The 20252-nt window shown below is 40.8% G+C and overlaps 1 protein-coding gene across 7 annotated transcripts in view; it reads right to left on the reverse strand.

Moving 5' to 3' along the window:
• Window positions 1-2139: 2139 nt before the first annotated feature.
• The window catches only part of LOC149431551 (heat shock protein HSP 90-alpha), a 28674-nt gene continuing 10561 nt past the window's right edge, over window positions 2140-20252 (reverse strand). For all 7 annotated transcript variants that reach the window (XM_089665480.1, XM_089665478.1, XM_089665479.1 and 4 more), the window contains exons 4-11: window positions 19133-19266; window positions 15742-16056; window positions 15304-15469; window positions 9854-10044; window positions 8928-9075; window positions 8548-8816; window positions 8071-8404; window positions 2140-3974 (exon numbers count right to left, since the gene is read on the reverse strand). In XM_089665480.1, coding sequence (XP_089521606.1) covers window positions 3865-3974; window positions 8071-8404; window positions 8548-8816; window positions 8928-9075; window positions 9854-10044; window positions 15304-15469; window positions 15742-16056; window positions 19133-19266 — 1667 coding nt within the window. In that variant the 3' untranslated portion in view covers window positions 2140-3864. The remainder of the gene's footprint in view (window positions 3975-8070; window positions 8405-8547; window positions 8817-8927; window positions 9076-9853; window positions 10045-15303; window positions 15470-15741; window positions 16057-19132; window positions 19267-20252) is intronic.

Raw genomic sequence — 20252 nt, forward strand, 5'->3', positions numbered from 1 at the left:
TTTTTTTTTAGTTTACCATGGAAAATGGCTGCTAGCCTTTCATTGAACAAGTACCATGAGATTTTTTGCTTGACCTGTGCAACAGTCAGAATACCAGATTTCGATGCCTTCACCAGGGGTTGTCTAGCGGCAGTAAAGATGAAAGATACCAATTTCCATTGTTTGGAGGTACATGTAGAAGGCTTGAGGTTGAGAAAGGTCTCATATGGATTTGTAGGAAGACTGTTTACCAAAACCATGTATACTAATTGGTACACTCATCCAAAAATCTGTTCATTCATTCATTTCAAGCACAGATCACAAAGATACCAGCCAGGCCTCCTGTGCAGTGACATGCGGTGTTCTCCGTTGCACCATGGAAAAATGCAGACATGCGACATTTTAGCACAGCTCACCAAACCGCACATCACCCCAGTGCTGCGATGTGAAGGGGGCACATAGAAAACAATTGTAGTGCTCAGGGGCAGACGGACCATTCGAGCACTCGGACACTGCCTGAGGGCCCGGGGTCAGCAGGGGGCCCCATAAAATGCCCCTGGTACCTTTTATAGGCTTTTTTTGGGTGTGTTTTGAGTGTGGGCAAGGACACAGGGGCCCCATGAGAAGCCCCTGGTACCTTTTTCATAGGCTTTTTTGAGTTTGGGCAAGGACACAGGGGCCCCATGATCCCCAATTGCCCGGGGGCCCCATGAGTTGTCAGTCTGCCCCTGGTAGTGCTACTCCACTAAGCGCCATTGGTAATAGCTGGTCCTTCCCAAACAGCAGAGATGCTGCCCATTCCCACAAGCAACCAGTCCATGCATACCGGCTCCAGTGACTCAGTCTAGGCCTAGGGGATGTCTTTTTGACATTTAGTGCCTGAAGGACTTTAAGGGCTCATGTACACGGGACGTTTAAAAAACACTTCTGAATGATGGAAACTGACTGCTGCAAAACGCAGGTTAAAAAACATCTGTTTAGCCGCGTTTGCATACTGCGTTTATGCTTAGAAGCTTTTTTTAAGATAACCTCAGGAGACCTTCCAAAATTCCCAGAATGCACTGAAAAACAGTATTTATTATTTATTTATTTCAGGTACTTATATATCGCCATCAATTTACGCAGCGCTTTACATATATATTGTACATTCACATCAGTCCCTAACCCTCAAGGGGTGTACAATCTAAGGTCCTTAACCCTCAAGGGGTGTACAATCTAAGGTCCCTAACTCACATTCATTCACACATTCAATTTAGACAGGAGCCAATTAACCTACCAGCATGTCTTTGGAGTGTGGAAGGAAACCGGAGTACCCGGAGGAAACCCACGCAGGCACATGGAGAACATGCAAACTCCAGGCAAGTGGTGCCAGGGTTGGGATTTGAACCGGCGACGCTAGTAAATAATTAACTATTTCAGACATTTTGAGAGGAATAGAGAGAGCAGAAGCAGAGAGAGCAGTATGTGTGGAGATGACCTGTCTTTTCTGATTGTATTCACTATGGATCCCATCATGAGCATAATGCGGCGCATTCTACCATTTTTTCCTTCACATGAAACCTGGAACTGACTGCGCTGGTGTTCCGGGTCCATTTGAATAAATGGAAAACGCTTTGCATGCATTTCTGATGATGAAAAAAAGCTCTGGACAGCATCTGGATATGAAAAGAAAAAAAATGCTTCTAAACGCAAACGCTTATAAACGCGGTTGGCCGCGTTTACAAGCATTTGGCATTTGAAACGCTGATAAAATCTACTCCTGAACGCAAGTTTGGTGCGTTAAAAAAAAACGACTGTAAACTCAACTGCCTGTAAACGATGATGTGTACACGGACACATAGGAGAACATTAGGGAGAGTTCAGGGGCTGGTGAAAAAAACGCAGAAAAGCTTTTGAACGTCAGTTTGTCAGCTGCAGTGTACATGAGCCCTTAAACCTACAGAACAGAAGATGGTAAGAATCTACAGTGACATTTGTTTAAAGTCCTTCAATTAATTTAGCTGATCTGGAAAACTTTATTTTAGTTTTTTTTTTCAACAAAACTAAAGGTTCCATTTTTTTTTCAAAACCTGCTATATTTGTAAAATTGCACATTTTGAAAACAAAAGTTTTTTCTTATATAAACTCATTCTGGAATTAAAAATAAACAGGACAAAAAGCTGCTGCACAAACCTTTTATTACCAAAATAATTTTCACCTTAAAAATAAAAACAAAATAGCAAAATAACAAGATAGCCAATATACTAAGCTAACATGTTGGACACATGGGGGGTTTAATTACTAAAGCTGGAGAGTGCAAAATCAGGCTCACTTCTGCCAAACCAATCAGCTTCTAGCTTCAGCTCGTTCAATTAAGCGTTGGCAATGAAACCTGGAAGCTGATTGGTTTCTGTGCAGAAGTGAGCCTGATTTTGCACCTTCCAGCTTTAGTAAATAAAGCCCACGGTGTGCTGCCAAAGTAACCAAATTGCATTTTGAAATATTGGGAGTACTGAGTGATTTGTTGCAAAGCAGTATAAAAACCCCCCCTCCCAAAAACAAAAAAATACTTTAATGTCACAAAAATACACAATAAAGCTCTTTCCTTCAATATCCTCATGTCAAGTAATAAATATCCCTTTTCTGTAAATAGGATACTGTACATAAAGTAGGAAAACTGTACACATTGTCACTCAGTACCCTAGAGCAGTGATCTCCAAACTGTGGCCTGGGGGCCAGATGCGGCCCTTTGCTTGCCTTCATCCGGCACTTGGGGCACTATTTCATCCACTGACACCCACAATGTGGCATTATACCCTCCCAATGACTCAAGGGGCACACTTTCTCCCAATGACACCAATGATGAGGCACAGTTCCTCCAAATGACATCAACAATGGGGCACAATTTCTCCCAATGACACCAATGATGAGGCACAATTCCTCCCATTGCCTTCATCCAGCAATTGGAGCACTATTTCATCCACTGACACCAACAATGTGGCATTATACCCTCCCAACGACACAAGGGGCACAATTTCTCCCAATGACACCAATGATGAGGCACAGTTCCTCCAAATGACATCAACAATGGGGCACCATTTCTCCCAATGACACCCAATGACACCAATGATGAGGCACAATTCCTCCCATTGCCTTCATCCGGCACTTGGGGCACTATTTAATCCACTGACACCAACAATGTGGCATTATACCCTCCCAATGACACAAGGGGCACAATTTCTCCCAATGACACCAATGATGAGGCACAGTTCCTCCAAATGACATCAACAATGGGGCACCATTTCTCCCAATGACACCCAATGACACCAATGATGAGGCACAATTCCTCCCATTGCCTTCATCCGGCACTTGGGGCACTATTTCATCCACTGACACAAACAATGTGGCATTCTACCCTCCCAATGACACAAGGGGCACAATTTCTCCCAATGACACCAATGATGAGGCACAGTTCCTCCAAATGACATCAACAATGGGGCACAATTTCTACCAATGACACTAATGATGAGGCACAATTCCTCTAATTGCCTTCATCCAGCACTTGGGGCACTATTTCATCCACTGACACCAACAATGTGGCATTATACCCTCCCAATGACACAAGGGGCACAATTTCTCCCAATGACACCAATGATGAGGCACAGTTCCTCCAAATGACATCAACAATGGGGCACAATTTCTACCGATGACACCCAATGACACCAATGATGAAGCACAATTCCTCCCAATGACACAAATGTTGATGCATTGTTTTATCCATCTGAGGTTGGGACCTTTTCTGCTCCCAATGGCCACAGTCCAGCCCTCCTAAAGTCTGAAGGACAATAAACTGGCCCTTTGTTTAGAGAGTTTGGAGACCCCTGCCCTAGAGCAAAGTTCTACTCTTTAGTCTACTTCTTCCATCCTAGATGTGTCATCGTCGCCCTCTAGGGGTGGCATGTCTTCTATCACCGGGCTTGTGATCTCCTCCTGAGTGATGTCATCTTCGTCAATACCTGTACAAAGAAAGTAAAGGTTCGTGAGCCTCCAAACAAGGTCCATTTACCTATACTATACTATAAAGCTGAAATCCACAAATTTGAATTGCATCACATTGGTCCAGCTTGGTGTAATGTAAGTATTGTATATTTCATACTTGATGAGCGGCTGGGGAAGCTGAATATCACTGCACTGGTGCTAGTACAGTGATATGTTATCTTCCAGGTCCTGCTGGCCTTCCCCTCTGCACACTGATCACTGATGGGGGTCACTCACTCGGCACTGCTACCATTCATGGGCAGCACAGTGGCTAAATGGTTAGCACTTCCCTCTGACAGCACTAGGGCTGTTGGTTCGAATCCCAACCATGGCACCACCTGCCTGGAGTTTGCATGTTCTCCCTGTGCCTGCATGGGTTTCCTCTGTGTACTCCGGTTTCCTCCCAAACTCCAAATACATGCTGGTAGGTTCATTGGATCCTGTCTAAATTGTCCCTAGTTTGTGTAGTATGATTGTGAGTTAGGGACCTTAGATTGTACGCCCCTTGAGGGTTAGGGACTGATGGGAATGTACAATATATATGTAAAGCGCTGCGTACATTGATGGTGCTATATAAGCAGGGTGGATAAAAATCAATGATTTTTTAAAACAAATCAAAAAAATCAGATTTTTTTTTATTGAAATCGGATTTTTTTTATTTAAATTGGATTTTTTTAAATAAAATGCTTTTTGAGGAAAATATATTACCATCCAAAGGTTATTCCATCATGAAATAAAGATTAGTTTTTTAATTATGTAGAATAAGGCTGTATATGTTTAATTTTTTTGGTAAATAAATTCCATGAATCCATTCACAATGTCATGCTCTTCCAGAGGTTTTGGTAAGATTATTGGGCAGTTTCTCTGCCTACAAGATATTATCACAGATGTTGGTTTACTTTTGCAGTTCTCAAAACTGAATTTGACTCAGCGGAGATCACATGCCTCTTCTTCACAGCAAAAATGTTATAACATGAACAGAGTTAAGAAAAAGATCTTAATCCTAACTTCTACAAACCTATGAATACAGAATCAACCCCTTCAGGGCTAAGTTTCAAGAAGTTCAGTGAATAGAATAGAAACAATATTTTTCTGATTGTTTGGAGTGGAATAGATCTGCACAAGAAGAAAGTGAAACTAAGTGTGAGGAGGAGGGGCTGACAGTCTAAGTTTCTTAAAATATATATATTTTGTTTAGCCAAATTAGTTAACAAACATGGATGTTTAAGCAAATCACATCTGCTGGAATGTTATTGTTTCAGATGAATAAATCTATTTAAATTGTTATTATTAAGGTAATGATTATTTTTCTCCTTCCTAAGTACAACAGAAAAGTTGTCCAAATATGAATGATTAACCTATTAAACTGGGGATAAAAAAACTAATATGAAAAGTTATTCTAAAAATCTTCATCTACTTGTATATTAAAGTTATACCAGCAAGAATTAGTCTTCATGTAGAAAACTAGGATTTACATCAAGCTTTACTGACTAGTGATTTAAATCAAATCCACCCTGTATATAAGTACCTGAAATAAATTCATAGAATGCCTTGTACCTTTTTTTGGTATTTTGACAGCTATCAGGGTAGCTACCAAAATACCTTAGCTGCACCAGGAGAATCCTCCATGTGTGTTCGTAGCATGGGTGAAGGAATCTGTTAGATTCTATAAAACTATATATGTATTCTGTAAAATCTATAAAATCTTAATGTATGTTGCCAGATTAACCCCTAAGGGAAGTGGAGCTTTAAGGTAACAGTTGTGATTGATCTCGAGGGACATGATCAGGTTTTTGAGGTTGGACTCCAGAACACCTTGAGGTCTATTTCCAAAACATTTGCTTGGCGAATGTCACACACATTTGTGCAGGCTGGACAAATTTCCCCATATTAATTTCACTGATCATCAGGTCCATCTTATGGACAAAATGTGTTTCAGAACACTATACCGCATTTTGGCCACTAGATGCAGATGATGTTTATAGGAATAAAGTGATACTAAAGGTTCAAATGTTTTCTTTTTGTTTTTTTAATAACAAACATGTCATACTTACCTGCTCTGTGCAGTGGTTTTGCACAGAGAAGCCCTGATCTTCCTCTTCTCGGGTCCGGCGCTCCTCCCCCCTGCTGAGTGCCCCAAGGGGAAACTGTTTTCTCTGAGGGCACTCGTGCATGCTCACTCCTGAGCCACCTCGGTGTGTCTATAAGACACACACAGCACGGCTTGGCCCCACCCCCCGTTCCCTTATCACTGTTGGTGGCTCCTGCTGCTGTGAGAGAGAGACCTGGGACAGCCACTGCTCTCATGCACAGCACTGGATCGAGATCGGGCTCAGGTAAGTATAGGAAGGGCTGAGGGGGTTGCTTCATACTGAAGATTTTTTACTTTTATGCATAGAATGCAAGAAGGTAAACCTTCAGCCTTTCAAAGCACTTTAATCTATTACAGAATTTACACAGAAAATGTACCCACTATATCTGGTCTCCTAGGACCCTGCACTCACTATATCTGGTCTCCCCCGGACCCTGCATTCACTATATCTGGTCTCCCCGGACCCTGCATTCACTATATCTGGTCTCCATGGACCCTGCATTCACTATATCCGGTCTCCCCGGACCCTGCATTCACTATATCCGGTCTCCCCGGACCCTGCATTCACTATATCTGGTCTCCATGGACCCTGCATTCACTATATTCGGTCTCCCCGGACCCTGCATTCACTATATCTGGTCTCCCCGGACCCTGCATTCACTATATCTGCTCTCCCTGGACCCTGCATCCACTATATCTGGTCTCCCCGGACCCTGCATTCACTATATCTGCTCTCCCTGGACCCTGCATCCACTATATCTGGTCTCCCCGGACCCTGCATTCACTATATCTAGTCTCTCCGGACCCTGCATTCACTATATCTGGTCTCCCACAGTGCACACTACATGGTAATGCAATTATTGTAGTAAATATAAACTGCTAAATACCTTTTCTCATCAGCAGTTAGAGCAGTCTTGTGACTTCTATCAGTGTCCAGCAGAGCACTAGCTAAAGCTTGTAGGAGGAGTTTTCTTTCTGCTCTAGGAGAATGGGAATCCCCTGATGTCTGTCTGGACAGTGCTGATTAGCCCTGTGCTAATCACATGTACTCTCCCAAGAAAAAAAAACACTCTCTAGCAATAAACACCAAACTGAGCATGTGCATGCCTACAGTTCAGTCTGGAGATAAGAGGTGGTCACTGGAAAAAGGGGAGGAACAGAGAAGACAGGATCAAACAGCCTTTTTACACAATGCAGAGGATTAACCCCTTAGCTTCCACAGTGAGTATAACAAGCATGCTGTACTGCAGACTGATTTTACTGTTTTGGGTTTAGTAACACTTGCATTTGTAGCCAAAACATTTTTTTTTAATAGAGTAGGGAATGGTTAGAACCAGTTGTGTTGGTATTTTTCATAGTCGGTGTACCTTCAGTTCTTGTCCTAGTGATGCAGCAGGAAGTAAGAGGAAATCTCTCCAAAGTAAAGGGAACTCCCCTCTTAGACAGTTGTCACTGGAATAGGTGTTCCAGTTTGGAAGATTTCCCCTCATCTCTTGTTCTTGTGAAGACTAAAATTTTGGCCAGTTTCATTTCCTTCAGATTTTAGGGGGGCTGGACTGTAGTCAGTAGAAGTAGAAAATGTCCCAGAGTTAGTGAATGTAAACAATGGTTTGGTGGTCAGTGGATATAAAAAAGTGACATAGCTCCAGTGATGAGTTGAAGGAGGAATAGTGCCCCATTGTTGATGTCAGTGGGAGGAATAGTGTTCCATCATTTATATCAGTGTGAGGAATAATGCCCCATTGTTGGTGTCATTGAAAGGACTAGTGCCCCATTGTCCATTGTTGGTGTCAGTGAGAAAATGTATGCTTATCATTGGTGTCAGTAATATAAATAATTACTCATGTCAGTGCAATGAATAGTGCCCCAAGCATCAGAAAAAGGCAAGCAAAAAGCCTTTGGATCATAGTGGCTTAAACACAGCATGTGATGAACAGGGAAACATGTTTCTATGATATGTTGGTGTATAAGGCTCCACTCACCTAATCCAAGCTTGATCATTCTGTAGATGCGGTTGGCATGTGTTTGGGGATCCTCCAGGGTGAAGCCAGAGGACAGCAGGCCAGTTTCATATAGCAGATTCACCAGATCCTTTACAGATTTATCATTCTTGTCTACTTCAGCTTTCTGCCTCAGATTTTCAATAATTGGGTGATCACAGTTGATTTCAAGATGTTTCTTGGCTGACATGTAACCCATCGTGGAGTTGTCTCTGAGGGCCTGAGCCTTCATGATACGTTCCATGTTGGCTGTCCATCCATAGGTGCTGGTCACTATGCAGCACGGAGATTCCACCAGTCTGTTAGAGATCACCACCTGGAGACCACAAATATAGATAAAATACATATCAAAAAAGCTCAAGATTCATACAAAAGGAACATTTGTAGTACCAAATATATGAAGGGCCAAATGCCTGGCTGATCATGGAAATTTCTTCTGTGACACATAGACAAACTGACCTTCTCAATCTTCTTGTCCAGGATGTCCTTCATGACTTTGAGGAGATCTTCAAATTTGGTTTGGATATCTTCTTTCTTTTTCTTCTCCTCTTCATCCTCTGGAAGATCCAGGCCTTCTTTAGTAACAGACACCAAACTTTTGCCATCAAACTCCTTCAGCTGTTGCACGCAGTACTCATCAATGGGCTCCGTCATGTAGAGGACTTCAAGGCCATGTTTACGGAGCCTTTCCACAAAGGAGGAATGGGCTACTTGATCCCTGGTCTCACCTGAACATAGACAAGGATGAAGAGAAGACTGTGAAAAATTGTGAAGGGCACAAGGCACCTCCGAATAGCCTAGACCCCGTGAAGAACTAATATTAGGAGATCAGGGCCTACCTGTGATGTAGTAGATATGTTTCTGGTTCTCCTTCATTCGTGATACATAGTCTGCTAGTGAAATCATCTCATCTCCAGAAGCTGAGGTGTGATAGCGCAACAGTTCGGAAAGCTTCTTGCGGTTTTGAGTGTCTTCATGAATTCCAAGCTGAAAAAATATAAAGCAATAGATTTTTATTGATGATAGTTGATCGAACATTATTTTTATTGAATCATTTAAACAACTAGGGCTATTCTTAAGACCACTGTATATCCCAGCCTTGACCTTTGCCATATTTAGCTGTATTAAAGTGCCCTAAAGAAGATTGTCAATTTTGCTGTAAACTTTCTATCTGTGTGAGTCCCTCCATATTTATCACAAACTGTCTTTTCTGCCAATGATGCTGAACTTAATCCAGGCAAATCGAGCAAGTTTGAAAATGCAAAGCTATCCTTGCTCCTTCTGGTTCTCAAAGGCCTCTGCTGGAAACCTCAATGGTGGCTGTGCCAGTTCAAGTTTCCTCTCTGTTATCTGATACCAGACCCAGACATCTAAAGATTCAGGAGCTGTTTTTCAAATAAAAGCCTACTCTGGATCCCTATAAATGTACAATCTTTCCCCCCTCAGAAATAAATGAACACAACCAGAGGGTTTCTGGAGAAGTCTTCTTTTATACAGTACAATAGTGGAATTGCAGGAAGTCGGTTCTCCTGCTCTTCAAGGTTTCTTTTTATTAATTATTACTGTTTACTAAGAGAAGATGGATCAACAAATGACTATTTCAGGATTGTAAGTTGTTAAGAATGGCTCACAAAGATAGGATAATTCACATAACAAGGTGCATTCAAATTCTTTAATTTGCTAATATGCATTGAGTAAATTAAATCTCTGAATACGATTGGTTGGTGTGGGCAAAGGTTCCCATTGTTCTCTATTCTTCTCCTACCTTTATATTCTTGGAGAACTGCTCATATAACTTTTTATAGTTCTCTTTGTCTTCAGCCAACTCTGTGAACAATTCCAAACACTTTTTCACCAAGTTCTTCCGGATAACTTTGAGAATTTTGCTCTGTTGCAACATCTCACGGGAAATGTTCAGCGGTAGGTCTTCAGAGTCCACCACACCTTTGATGAAGTCTGCAGGAGGAAAAAAAAAGATGATCAGTCAGACACTTCTCAAATGAGAAATAGTGTACTGGGAGGATTAGATTAAAACCGTAAAGCATTAGGATGCAGCCACTTGTTTAAATTGTCTTTGTAATGGATTTTCTTGCCTACTTTTATTAAAACAAAGTTTACATTCCACACATCGGTTTCCCTCACAGGGTTTGTGCAGCATTACTTTACCATACAAAAACCAGTATGCTTGTTGTCTGCAAAACCTGGACCCAAGACTGGAGACTCCATCCTCCCAAGACTGGAGACTCCATCCTCTCAAGACTGGAGACTTCATCATCCCAAGTCTCTACAGAGCCTCTGTTATCCAGGACCCAAGCCAGGTTTTACCAACCTATGAGCAAGATGAAAATCAAGTTTCCCCTGTATGACACAAGCAAGCTGGGGGCCCTCAACCTGCTTGAATGAGAAACCTGGATGACACAAAACTCTTTTCACACCATAACAGGGTACAGCATTATCACTGTGCCTATCACTAGTCACCTAAGAACCCATGAAGGTTCTGATTCTTTATTCTGCTTTTTTAGCCACACTTTCATATAAAAGTAGAACCAGAAGCAATTTTTTTCCATTTAAGATAGAGAAAGGGAGGGTTATAAACCCCTGTCAGGATTTTTTGTCATCTGTGGCCCATTGGGGAGATCTCCCCTCACTTTCTGTCCCATTGTCGCAACAGGAAGTGAGAGGAAATCCTTCCAAAGTGAGGGAATCCCTTGTTGTCAACAGGATTACCCAAATTAATATCCCCATTGGAAGATTCCCCCTCTATTCATGTTCTGGGGACAACCCAAAATGTGGGATTTTCTTGCACTTGCAATAAAAACAGGTAAACAGGACAAATAGAGAGGGTGAATTTCCCTAGCGGGGGCACAGACAGCGAAACAGACTGACAGGTGTTCTAATTGCTCTACATGCTATCCAGAACTAAAAAAAAACTGCCTTCAGTTATACTTTAACATTTAAACTTCCTAATACTTTGGCTTCAGTACAGGCACAGACCAGTGCAGAGAAAGATCATCCTGAGCAAAAGCACACAGCATAAAAAATCCTCTTTATTCAACTGACAGGTTCACTTTAAGGTCAGGATAAATCAGATATGAGGCATGGGATCTTATATCCATCAAGCCACATCTAATGGTGAGATTTAATGGAAAAATTTTCACAGCTCTACAACAAGGCGAGGGCTCACCCAAGAAATGGGGGCCACCCAAAAAGAGAGCGTCAAACGGTTATCATATCCATATCAAGAGTCCATAACACTTTATTGCTGGTACAAATATGATAACAGGAAGGCAAGGATAGTCTTTTTTTCCTTTATGATTCCATAACGCTTTATTGCTGTAAAAGTACGATGACCGGAAAACAATTGCTTGTCTTCCCCATTATCATACTTTTACCAGCAATAAAGTGTCACGGATAAGAAGGAAAAAAGGCTACCCCTGTCTGCCTGCTATCATATTTTTACTGGCATGTTATGGACTCTTATAATGAACAGTTGGTGCTCTGTTCTCATTTTTCATGTAGGTTCACTTAAAGGGTCATTCCATCAAAACTGTTATTTCAGTGTTGGGTAGGTACTGGAGAGATATAGCACCTCCCAGGTTACATAGTTAGTCTGGCTGAAAAAAAAGGAAAAAGTCCATCCAGTTCAACCATTAAAAAAAAAAAGAGTTATAATCCTATACCCACAGTTAATCTAAAGGAAGGCAAAAAAAACTAGCAAAGCATGATCCAATTTGCTCCTGCAGGGAAAAAATTCCTTCCTGATCCCCCGAGAGGCAATCGGATATTCCCTGGATCAACTTTCCCTGTAAATGTTATATCCAGTTATATTCTGTGTATCTAAGAAACAATCCAGGACTTTTTTAAAGCAATCCACTGAGCTGGCCAGAAACAACTCTTGAGGGAATCTATTCCACATTTTCACAGCTCTTACTGTGGAGAAACCTTTCCATGTTTGGAGATTAAATTTATTTTCCTCCAGACGTAAAGAGTGCCCCCTTGTCCTGTGTGTAGGTATTCACCCTGAGGTCATCACAGAGTTCACTATATGAACCACTGATGTATTCATATATTGTGTATTCATACATTCATCCCCCCTTATGTATTATACATGGAGATCATATCCCCCCTTATGTATTATACATGGAGATCATATCCCCCCTTATGTATTATACATGGAGATCATATCCCCCCTTATGTATTATACATGGAGATATTATCCCCCCCTTATGTATTATACATGGTGATCATATCCCCCCTTATGTATTATACATGGAGATCATATCCCCCTTATGTATTATACATGGTGATCATATCCCCCCTTATGTATTATACATGGAGATCATATCCCCCTTATGTATTATACATGGTGATCATATCCCCCCTTATGTATTATACATGGAGATCATATCCCTCCTTATGTATTACACATGGAGATCATATCCCCCCTTATGTATTATACATGGAGATCATATCCCCCCTTATGTATTTATACATGGAGATCATATCCCCCTTATGTATTATACATGGAGATCATATCCCCCCTTATGTATTATACATGGTGATCATATCCCCCCTTATGTATTATACATGGAGATCATATCCCCCCCCTTATGTATTATACATGGTGATCATATCCCCCCTTATGTATTATACATGGAGAGCATATCCCCCCTCATGTATTATACATGGAGAGCATATCCCCCCTTATGTATTATACATGGAGATCATATCCCTCCTTATGTATTATACATGGAGATCATATCCCCCTTATGTATTATACATGGAGATCATATCCCCCTTATGTATTATACATGGTGATCATATCCCCCCTTATGTATTATACATGGTGATCATATCCCCCCTTATGTATTATACATGGAGATCATATCCCTCCTTATGTATTACACATGGAGATCATATCCCCCCTTATGTATTATACATGGAGATCATATCCCCCCTTATGTATTTATACATGGAGATCATATCCCCCTTATGTATTATACATGGAGATCATATCCCCCTTATGTATTATACATGGTGATCATATCCCCCCTTATGTATTATACATGGAGATCATATCCCCCCTTATGTATTATACATGGTGATCATATCCCCCCTTATGTATTATACATGGAGAGCATATCCCCCCTCATGTATTATACATGGAGAGCATATCCCCCCTTATGTATTATACATGGTGATCATATCCCCCCTTATGTATTATACATGGAGATCATATCCCCCCTTATGTATTATACATGGTGATCATATCCCCCTTATGTATTATATACATGGAGATCTTATCCCCCCTTATGTATTATACATGGTGATCCTATCCCCCCTTATGTATTATACATGGTGATCATATCCCCCCCCCCCCTTATGTATTATACATGGAGATCATATACCCCCCATTAGGTATTATACATGGTGATCATATCCCCCTTATGTATTATACATGGTGATCATATCCCCCTTATGTATTATACATGGTGATCATATCCCCCTTATGTATTAAACATGGTGATCATATCCCCCCTTATGTATTATACATGGAGATCATATCCCCCCTTATGTATTATACATGGAGATCATATCCCCCCCTTATGTATTATACATGGAGATCATATCCCCCCTTATGTATTATACATGGAGATCATATCCCCCTTATGTATTATACATGGAGATCATATCCCCCCTTATGTATTATACATGGAGATCATATCCCCCCTTATGTATTATACATGGTGATCATATCCCCCTTATGTATTATACATGGAGATCATATCCCCCCTTATGTATTATACATGGAGATCATATCCCCCCTTATGTATTATACATGGAGATCATATCCCCCCTTATGTATTATACATGGAGATCATATCCCCCCCTTATGTATTATACATGGAGATCATATCCCCCCTTATGTATTAAACATGGTGATCATATCCCCCCTTATGTATTATACATGGAGATCATATCCCCCCTTATGTATTATACATGGTGATCATATCCCCCCTTATGTATTATATACATGGAGATCATATACCCTCCATTAGGTATTATACATGGTGATCATATCCCCCCTTATGTATTATACATGGTGATCATATCCCCCCTTATGTATTATACATAGAGATCATATCCCCCCTTATGTATTATACATGGAGATCATATCCCCCCTTATGTATTATACATGGAGATCATATCCCCCCTTATGTATTATACATGGAGATCATATCCCCCCCTTATGTATTATACATGGTGATCATATCCCCCTTATGTATTATACATGGAGATCATATCCCCCCTTATTTATTATACATAGTGATCATACCCCCCCCTTATGTTCTATACATGGTGATCATATCCCCCCTTATGTATTATACATGCAGATTATATCCCCCCTTATGTATTATACATGGTGATCATATCCCCCCTTATGTATTATACATGGTGATCATATCCCCCCCCCCCTTATGTATTATACATGGTGATCATATCCCCCCCCCTTATGTATTATACATGGTGTTCATATCCCCCCTTATGTATTATACATAGAGATCATATCCCCCCTTATGTATTATACATGGAGTTTGGTTGCCCTTCTCTGATATGAGGCATAGAGGAGATCAGCTATGAGGAATGTTTAGATGAACTGAATTTATTCTTTCTTGAGAAGAGGAGATTAAGGTGGGATATGATTGAATTCTGTTGGTGAGATCTCTGAGCTGAGTTCTCAGGTCTGCACACCTTCTATACCCATTATGATAGGCTCCCACCATCCCTGCTGGATTTTTATTTATTTTACATGATGTAGAATGTAATAGGAGGAGCTGGGAACAAAGGTGGGTGAACACCCAAAACGTCTAGGTCAGGGTTTCTCAACAAGGGTTCCTCCAGAAGCTGCTAGAGGTTCCTTGAGCAATTTCTGCCTCTCAGGTAACATCCCACTGTCCCCATTGATATTTTTAGCTATCTGTAAGGGGGTCATTCTTCCCAATGATCACAAGTGTAAAGAGCATTCTTCCCACTAACCATCATACTAAGGTATCATGAGTTGTAGATATAGTCATTTTTAGAAAGGGTTCCCTGAGCCTGGAAAGTTATTTCAAGGGTTCCTCTGTGTTGAAAAGGTTGAGAAAGGCTGTTCTAGGTGAACTGGAAGAGTTTGACCAGCTAGCAGTAATATCACAGAAGGAACAAGCAACTTACTCAGAAATTCAGGAATGAGATCCTCGCAGTTGTCCATGATGAACACTCTGCGCACGTACAACTTGATGTTATTTTTCTTCCTCTTGTTCTCAAACAAGTCGAAAGCCGCCCGTCTTGGCATGAAGAGGAGAGCTCGGAATTCAAGCTGACCCTCAACGGAGAAATGCTGGAAAATGACAGTAAGGCTGGTTAGTCATGGATAAAGCTCATGTATGTAGCATGAACCAGGTGAATGCAATACGACTGCCCAGAACGGCCAATCAGCTTTTAGCTTTAATGTTCCTTGCTGCACTTAAAAAAAGAGATCTGGAATATTATTGGGTATTATGAGTAGTGACTTAAAGCCCAACTCTGGGAAACTTTGAAATGATACGGATTGCTTTGCATGTCATCAGTGCCCCATGGGCTGCGTTATGGAATAAACTCTTGGTCTCTTACCTTCACAGCCAGGTGGTCCTCCCAGTCGTTGGTGAGGCTTTTGTAGAACTCTCCATACTCTTCACTGCTGATATCATCTGGATTGCGCGTCCAGATGGGTTTGGTCTTGTTCAGCTCCTCCTGGTCGATGTATTTCTCCTTGATCTTCTTGGTCTTCTTCTTCTTGTCTCCAGCCTTGGTGTCCTCTTCCTCATCAGACCCAACATCCTCAATCTTTGGCTTTTCTGTGGTGCTGTCTTTATCTTCTGCTTTGTTTTCTACGGTTTCCGCTTCAGCTTCATCGTCACTGATTTCCTTCTCGCGCTGCTTCTCTACCTGTGGTTCAAAAATGAATCCCAGGTTTAGCAAGGAGTATGCAAAGACAAGTCTGCCAAGCTGCAATTGCCTGAATACATACCATTTAATGGGGTGCATTTATAAAGAAAATTTGCAGAACTATTAGTCCTGTGAAAATGCATGTAAATTGATTCTGTTCTGTGTGTATGGTGGAAAATTGAATGTTATTAGGCTGTTTTCCCTCCAGGTCAAATGTTCTTCATTGAGTGAAGCGGGGAAAATACCGTGTTATGGGCACTAGATGGCACTGATAATCATATTAACCACTTCAGCTCCAGAAGGTTTTACCCCCATCATGACCAGGTCATTTGTTTTGCTATTCGACACTGCGCTATTATAACTGGTAATTGCGTGGTCATGCAATGCTGTACCCAAATAAAATATACATAATTTCTTTTGGTGGTATTTGATCACCACTGGGTATTTACATTTTTATTATATGAACAAAAAAAGGACTGAAAATTTTGAAATAAAAACAATGTTTTTTTTTACGTTCTGCTATAAAACATATCCAATAAAAAGAAAAAAAAAATTCTTCATAAATTTAGTCCAAAATGTATTCTGCTACGTGTCTTTGGTAAAAAAAAATTCCTAATAAGTGTATATTAACTGCTTGTGTGAAAGGTATAGCATCCACAAATTATGGACTATATACTGGAATTTTTATTTATTTATTTTTTTCTACTAGTAATGGTGGTGATCAGCCACTTATACAGTAGTGGGACTGTGGTGGTCAATCTGACACTAACTGACAATGGGTGGGAAGTGACTGACACTGACATCTCCAGTGAAACGAATACAGTGATCAGTGATAACACTGTCACTGTAATAATGAAGGCTGACTCTGAGGAAGAGGCAAGTCCTCGAAACGCGTTAGCCTGTTGGAGATCCAGGGTTCCTATTGCGGACAGTCATGTAATGGGAACTGGACAGTGCTGTTCTTTTATGATGTGCCTTTGACATTTTTGTCATTTGTGAGTATATTACTTATCACCTTTTTATTAATAAATGTGTTTTAAGGTAATGCCCCCTTAATCAGTTTGATTTCTTTGGGAGTGCCTAACAAGTGTTAATGTTTGTAATGTGTGTTACTTTTTACTAAAAAATCTCTATGTTCCTTCACCCTTTTTTGCAGGGAGAAGAAACAAAGAGATTGTTCCCTCTGTACAGAGCCTTGTGGTGTTTGTCAACACAGGGCTCTCGACTGTGATTGGATACAGACGATCAGCAGGTCCCAGCTATGGATTATTGGCTGGGACCTGCTGAAAAACTCCTGCTGTGTACAATCACAGTGGGAGTCAGCGGGCGGGGGCACCCTGTACCCCGGAAGAGCCCAGAAACTTAAGCACCGCCCATCCACAATGCCCTGCAGACGGGTGGACCATAGTGGCACAGCAGCGTACTTGTACGGGCGACCCATCTGCAGTGCATTGTGGGTGGTCCTTAAGTGGTTAATTAAATATGTATTAATTTAATATGATCTTCAGCTCCATCTAGTGGCCACAATGCAGTATCTTCTTGATTCAAGCTATCCTGTAGGTATGAAAATCATTTGACGTGGGGAGAAAATAACCTAATAATGTTCAGATTTGTCTCCATTTACACACAGTTTAACAAGATGAATAGCCTTATGGTTATTTATATAAAATGTTATCAGCAGCCTTGAATCCATCATGGCTGCTTGTCCTTATCTGTCCCACAGCATTCCTTCCCAACATTGTTAGATATATACATAGTTACATAGTCGCATAGTTAGTCTGGGTGAAAAAAAGACAAAAGGCCATCCAGCTGAAGAAAAAAAAAGTTATAATCCTATACCCACAGTTGATCAAGAGGAAGGAAAAAACCCAGCAAAGCATGATCCAATTTTCTCCTTCAGGGAAATAAATTCCTTCCTGATCCCCCGAGAGGCAATCGGATATTCCCTGGATCAACTTTACCTATAAATGTTATATCCAGTTATATTCTGTGTATCCAAGAAAGAATCCAGGACTTTCCTACAGCAATCCACTGAGCCGGCCACAACCAACTCTTGAGGGAGTCTATTCCACATTTTCACAGCTCTTACTGTGAAGAAACCTTTCCGTGTTTGGAGATTACATTTCTTTTCCTCCAGACGTAAAGAGCGCCCCCTTGTCCTCTGTGATGACCTCAGGGTGAATAACTACACCGAGTTCACTATATGAACCACTGATGTATTTATACATGGAGATCATATCCCCCCCTTATGTATTATACATGGAGATCATATCCCCCCTTATGTATTATACATGGAGATCATATCCCCCCTTATGTATTATACATGGAGATCATATCCCCCCCTTATGTATTATACATGGTGATCATATCCCCCTTATGTATTATACATGGTGATCATATCCCCCTTATGTATTATACATGGTGATCATATCCCCCCTTATGTATTATACATGGTGATCATATCCCCCTTATGTATTATACATGGTGATCATATCCCCCTTATGTATTATACATGGTGATCATATCCCCCTTATGTATTATACATGGTGATCATATCCCCCCTTATGTATTATACATGGAGATCATATCCCCCTTATGTATTATACATGGTGATCATATCCCCCTTATGTATTATACATGGTGATCATATCCCCCCTTATGTATTATACATGGTGATCATATCCCCCCTTATGTATTATACATGGTGATCATATCCCCCTTATGTATTATACATGGTGATCATATCCCCCCCTTATGTATTATACATGGAGATCATATCCCCCCTTATGTATTATACATGGAGATCATATCCCCCTTATGTATTATACATGGAGATCATATCCCCCCTTATGTATTATACATGTTGATCATATCCCCCCTTATGTATTATACATGGAGATCATATCCCCCCCTTATGTATTATACATGGAGATCATATCCCCCCCTTATGTATTATACATGGAGATCATATCCCCCCTTATGTATTATACATGGTGATATGCATATGATATGATATAGCGTGGCATGTGGCATTTTGACATAGCGATCAAAGTATTCTGATACATAAGATACTTACATACAAAGTGATGGGATAGCCAATGAACTGGGAATGTTTCTTCACAACATCTTTAATCCTCTTCTCCTCCAAGTACTCAGTCTGGTCTTCTTTCAGGTGTAGAATGACTTTTGTCCCACGCCCCATAGGTTCACCTAATGAAGGAAGACATTACAAACTCATTGCCCCTGCCTGACAACAGATATAAGAAAACACTTTCAGTGATCGAAAGGGAATATATAAGAGAAGTTCGATCTTATGGGTACAAGCACTTTAACCACTTCAATACCGGCCACTTCCACCCCTTCCTGACCAGGCAAATGTTCAGCTTTCAGGGCTGTCGCTCTTTGAATGGCAATTGCGCGGTCATGTAACACTGTACCCACAATACATTTTTATCATTTTTTTCACACAGAGTGTTCTTTTGGTGGTATTTAACCCCTTGACGCCGGTGCCTCCCGGCCCTTTAAGAGTTCCAGAAGCCGGGAGGCGGGGCGGGGTTTAGGGTCATGTGACAGCCGTGATGTGCCGTCACAGCGGTCACATGATCAGGAAAGGTCCAGATCGAAAGAGGAGATCGGGACCTTTCTGTGAGTACCGGACATGTGTGCTGGGAGCACACGGCATATATGTCCTTTTTTAATGGAACGCAAATGTGCGGCCGCTCGGTGTCTAGGCCCAGATGCCGGGAAGCCACACATTTGTGTGCGGCCGGCGTGAAGAGGTTAATCACCACTGGGTTTTTATTTTTTATTTTTTGCTAAAAAAAACGTTAAAAGACCAAAAAGTTTGAAAAAAACCCTTTTTCTTTGTTTCTGTTATAAAATTTTGCACATAAGTCACTTTTCTTCTGCACATTTGCACGCAAACCAATTAATATACATTTATTGGTTTGTTTGTTTTTTACATAAGACACGTAGCAGAACACTTTTTGGCCTAAATTTATGAATACATTTTTTTTTATTGGATATGTTTTTTAGCAAAAAGTAAAAAATATAGTTTTTTTTTTAATTCTGTCTTTTTTTTTTATAGCACAAAAAATAAAAAACCCATAAAAAAATAAAAAATAAAAAGTAGCACCAAAAGAAAAAATTGATATAAATGTAATTTATGTATAGTGTGGCATGACTGCGCAATTGTC

Source organism: Staurois parvus, unplaced genomic scaffold (assembly GCF_062004578.1).
Source record: "Staurois parvus isolate SC_StPar_1 unplaced genomic scaffold, SC_StPar_1.0 ptg002209l, whole genome shotgun sequence".
Lineage (NCBI taxonomy): Eukaryota > Metazoa > Chordata > Amphibia > Anura > Ranidae > Staurois > Staurois parvus.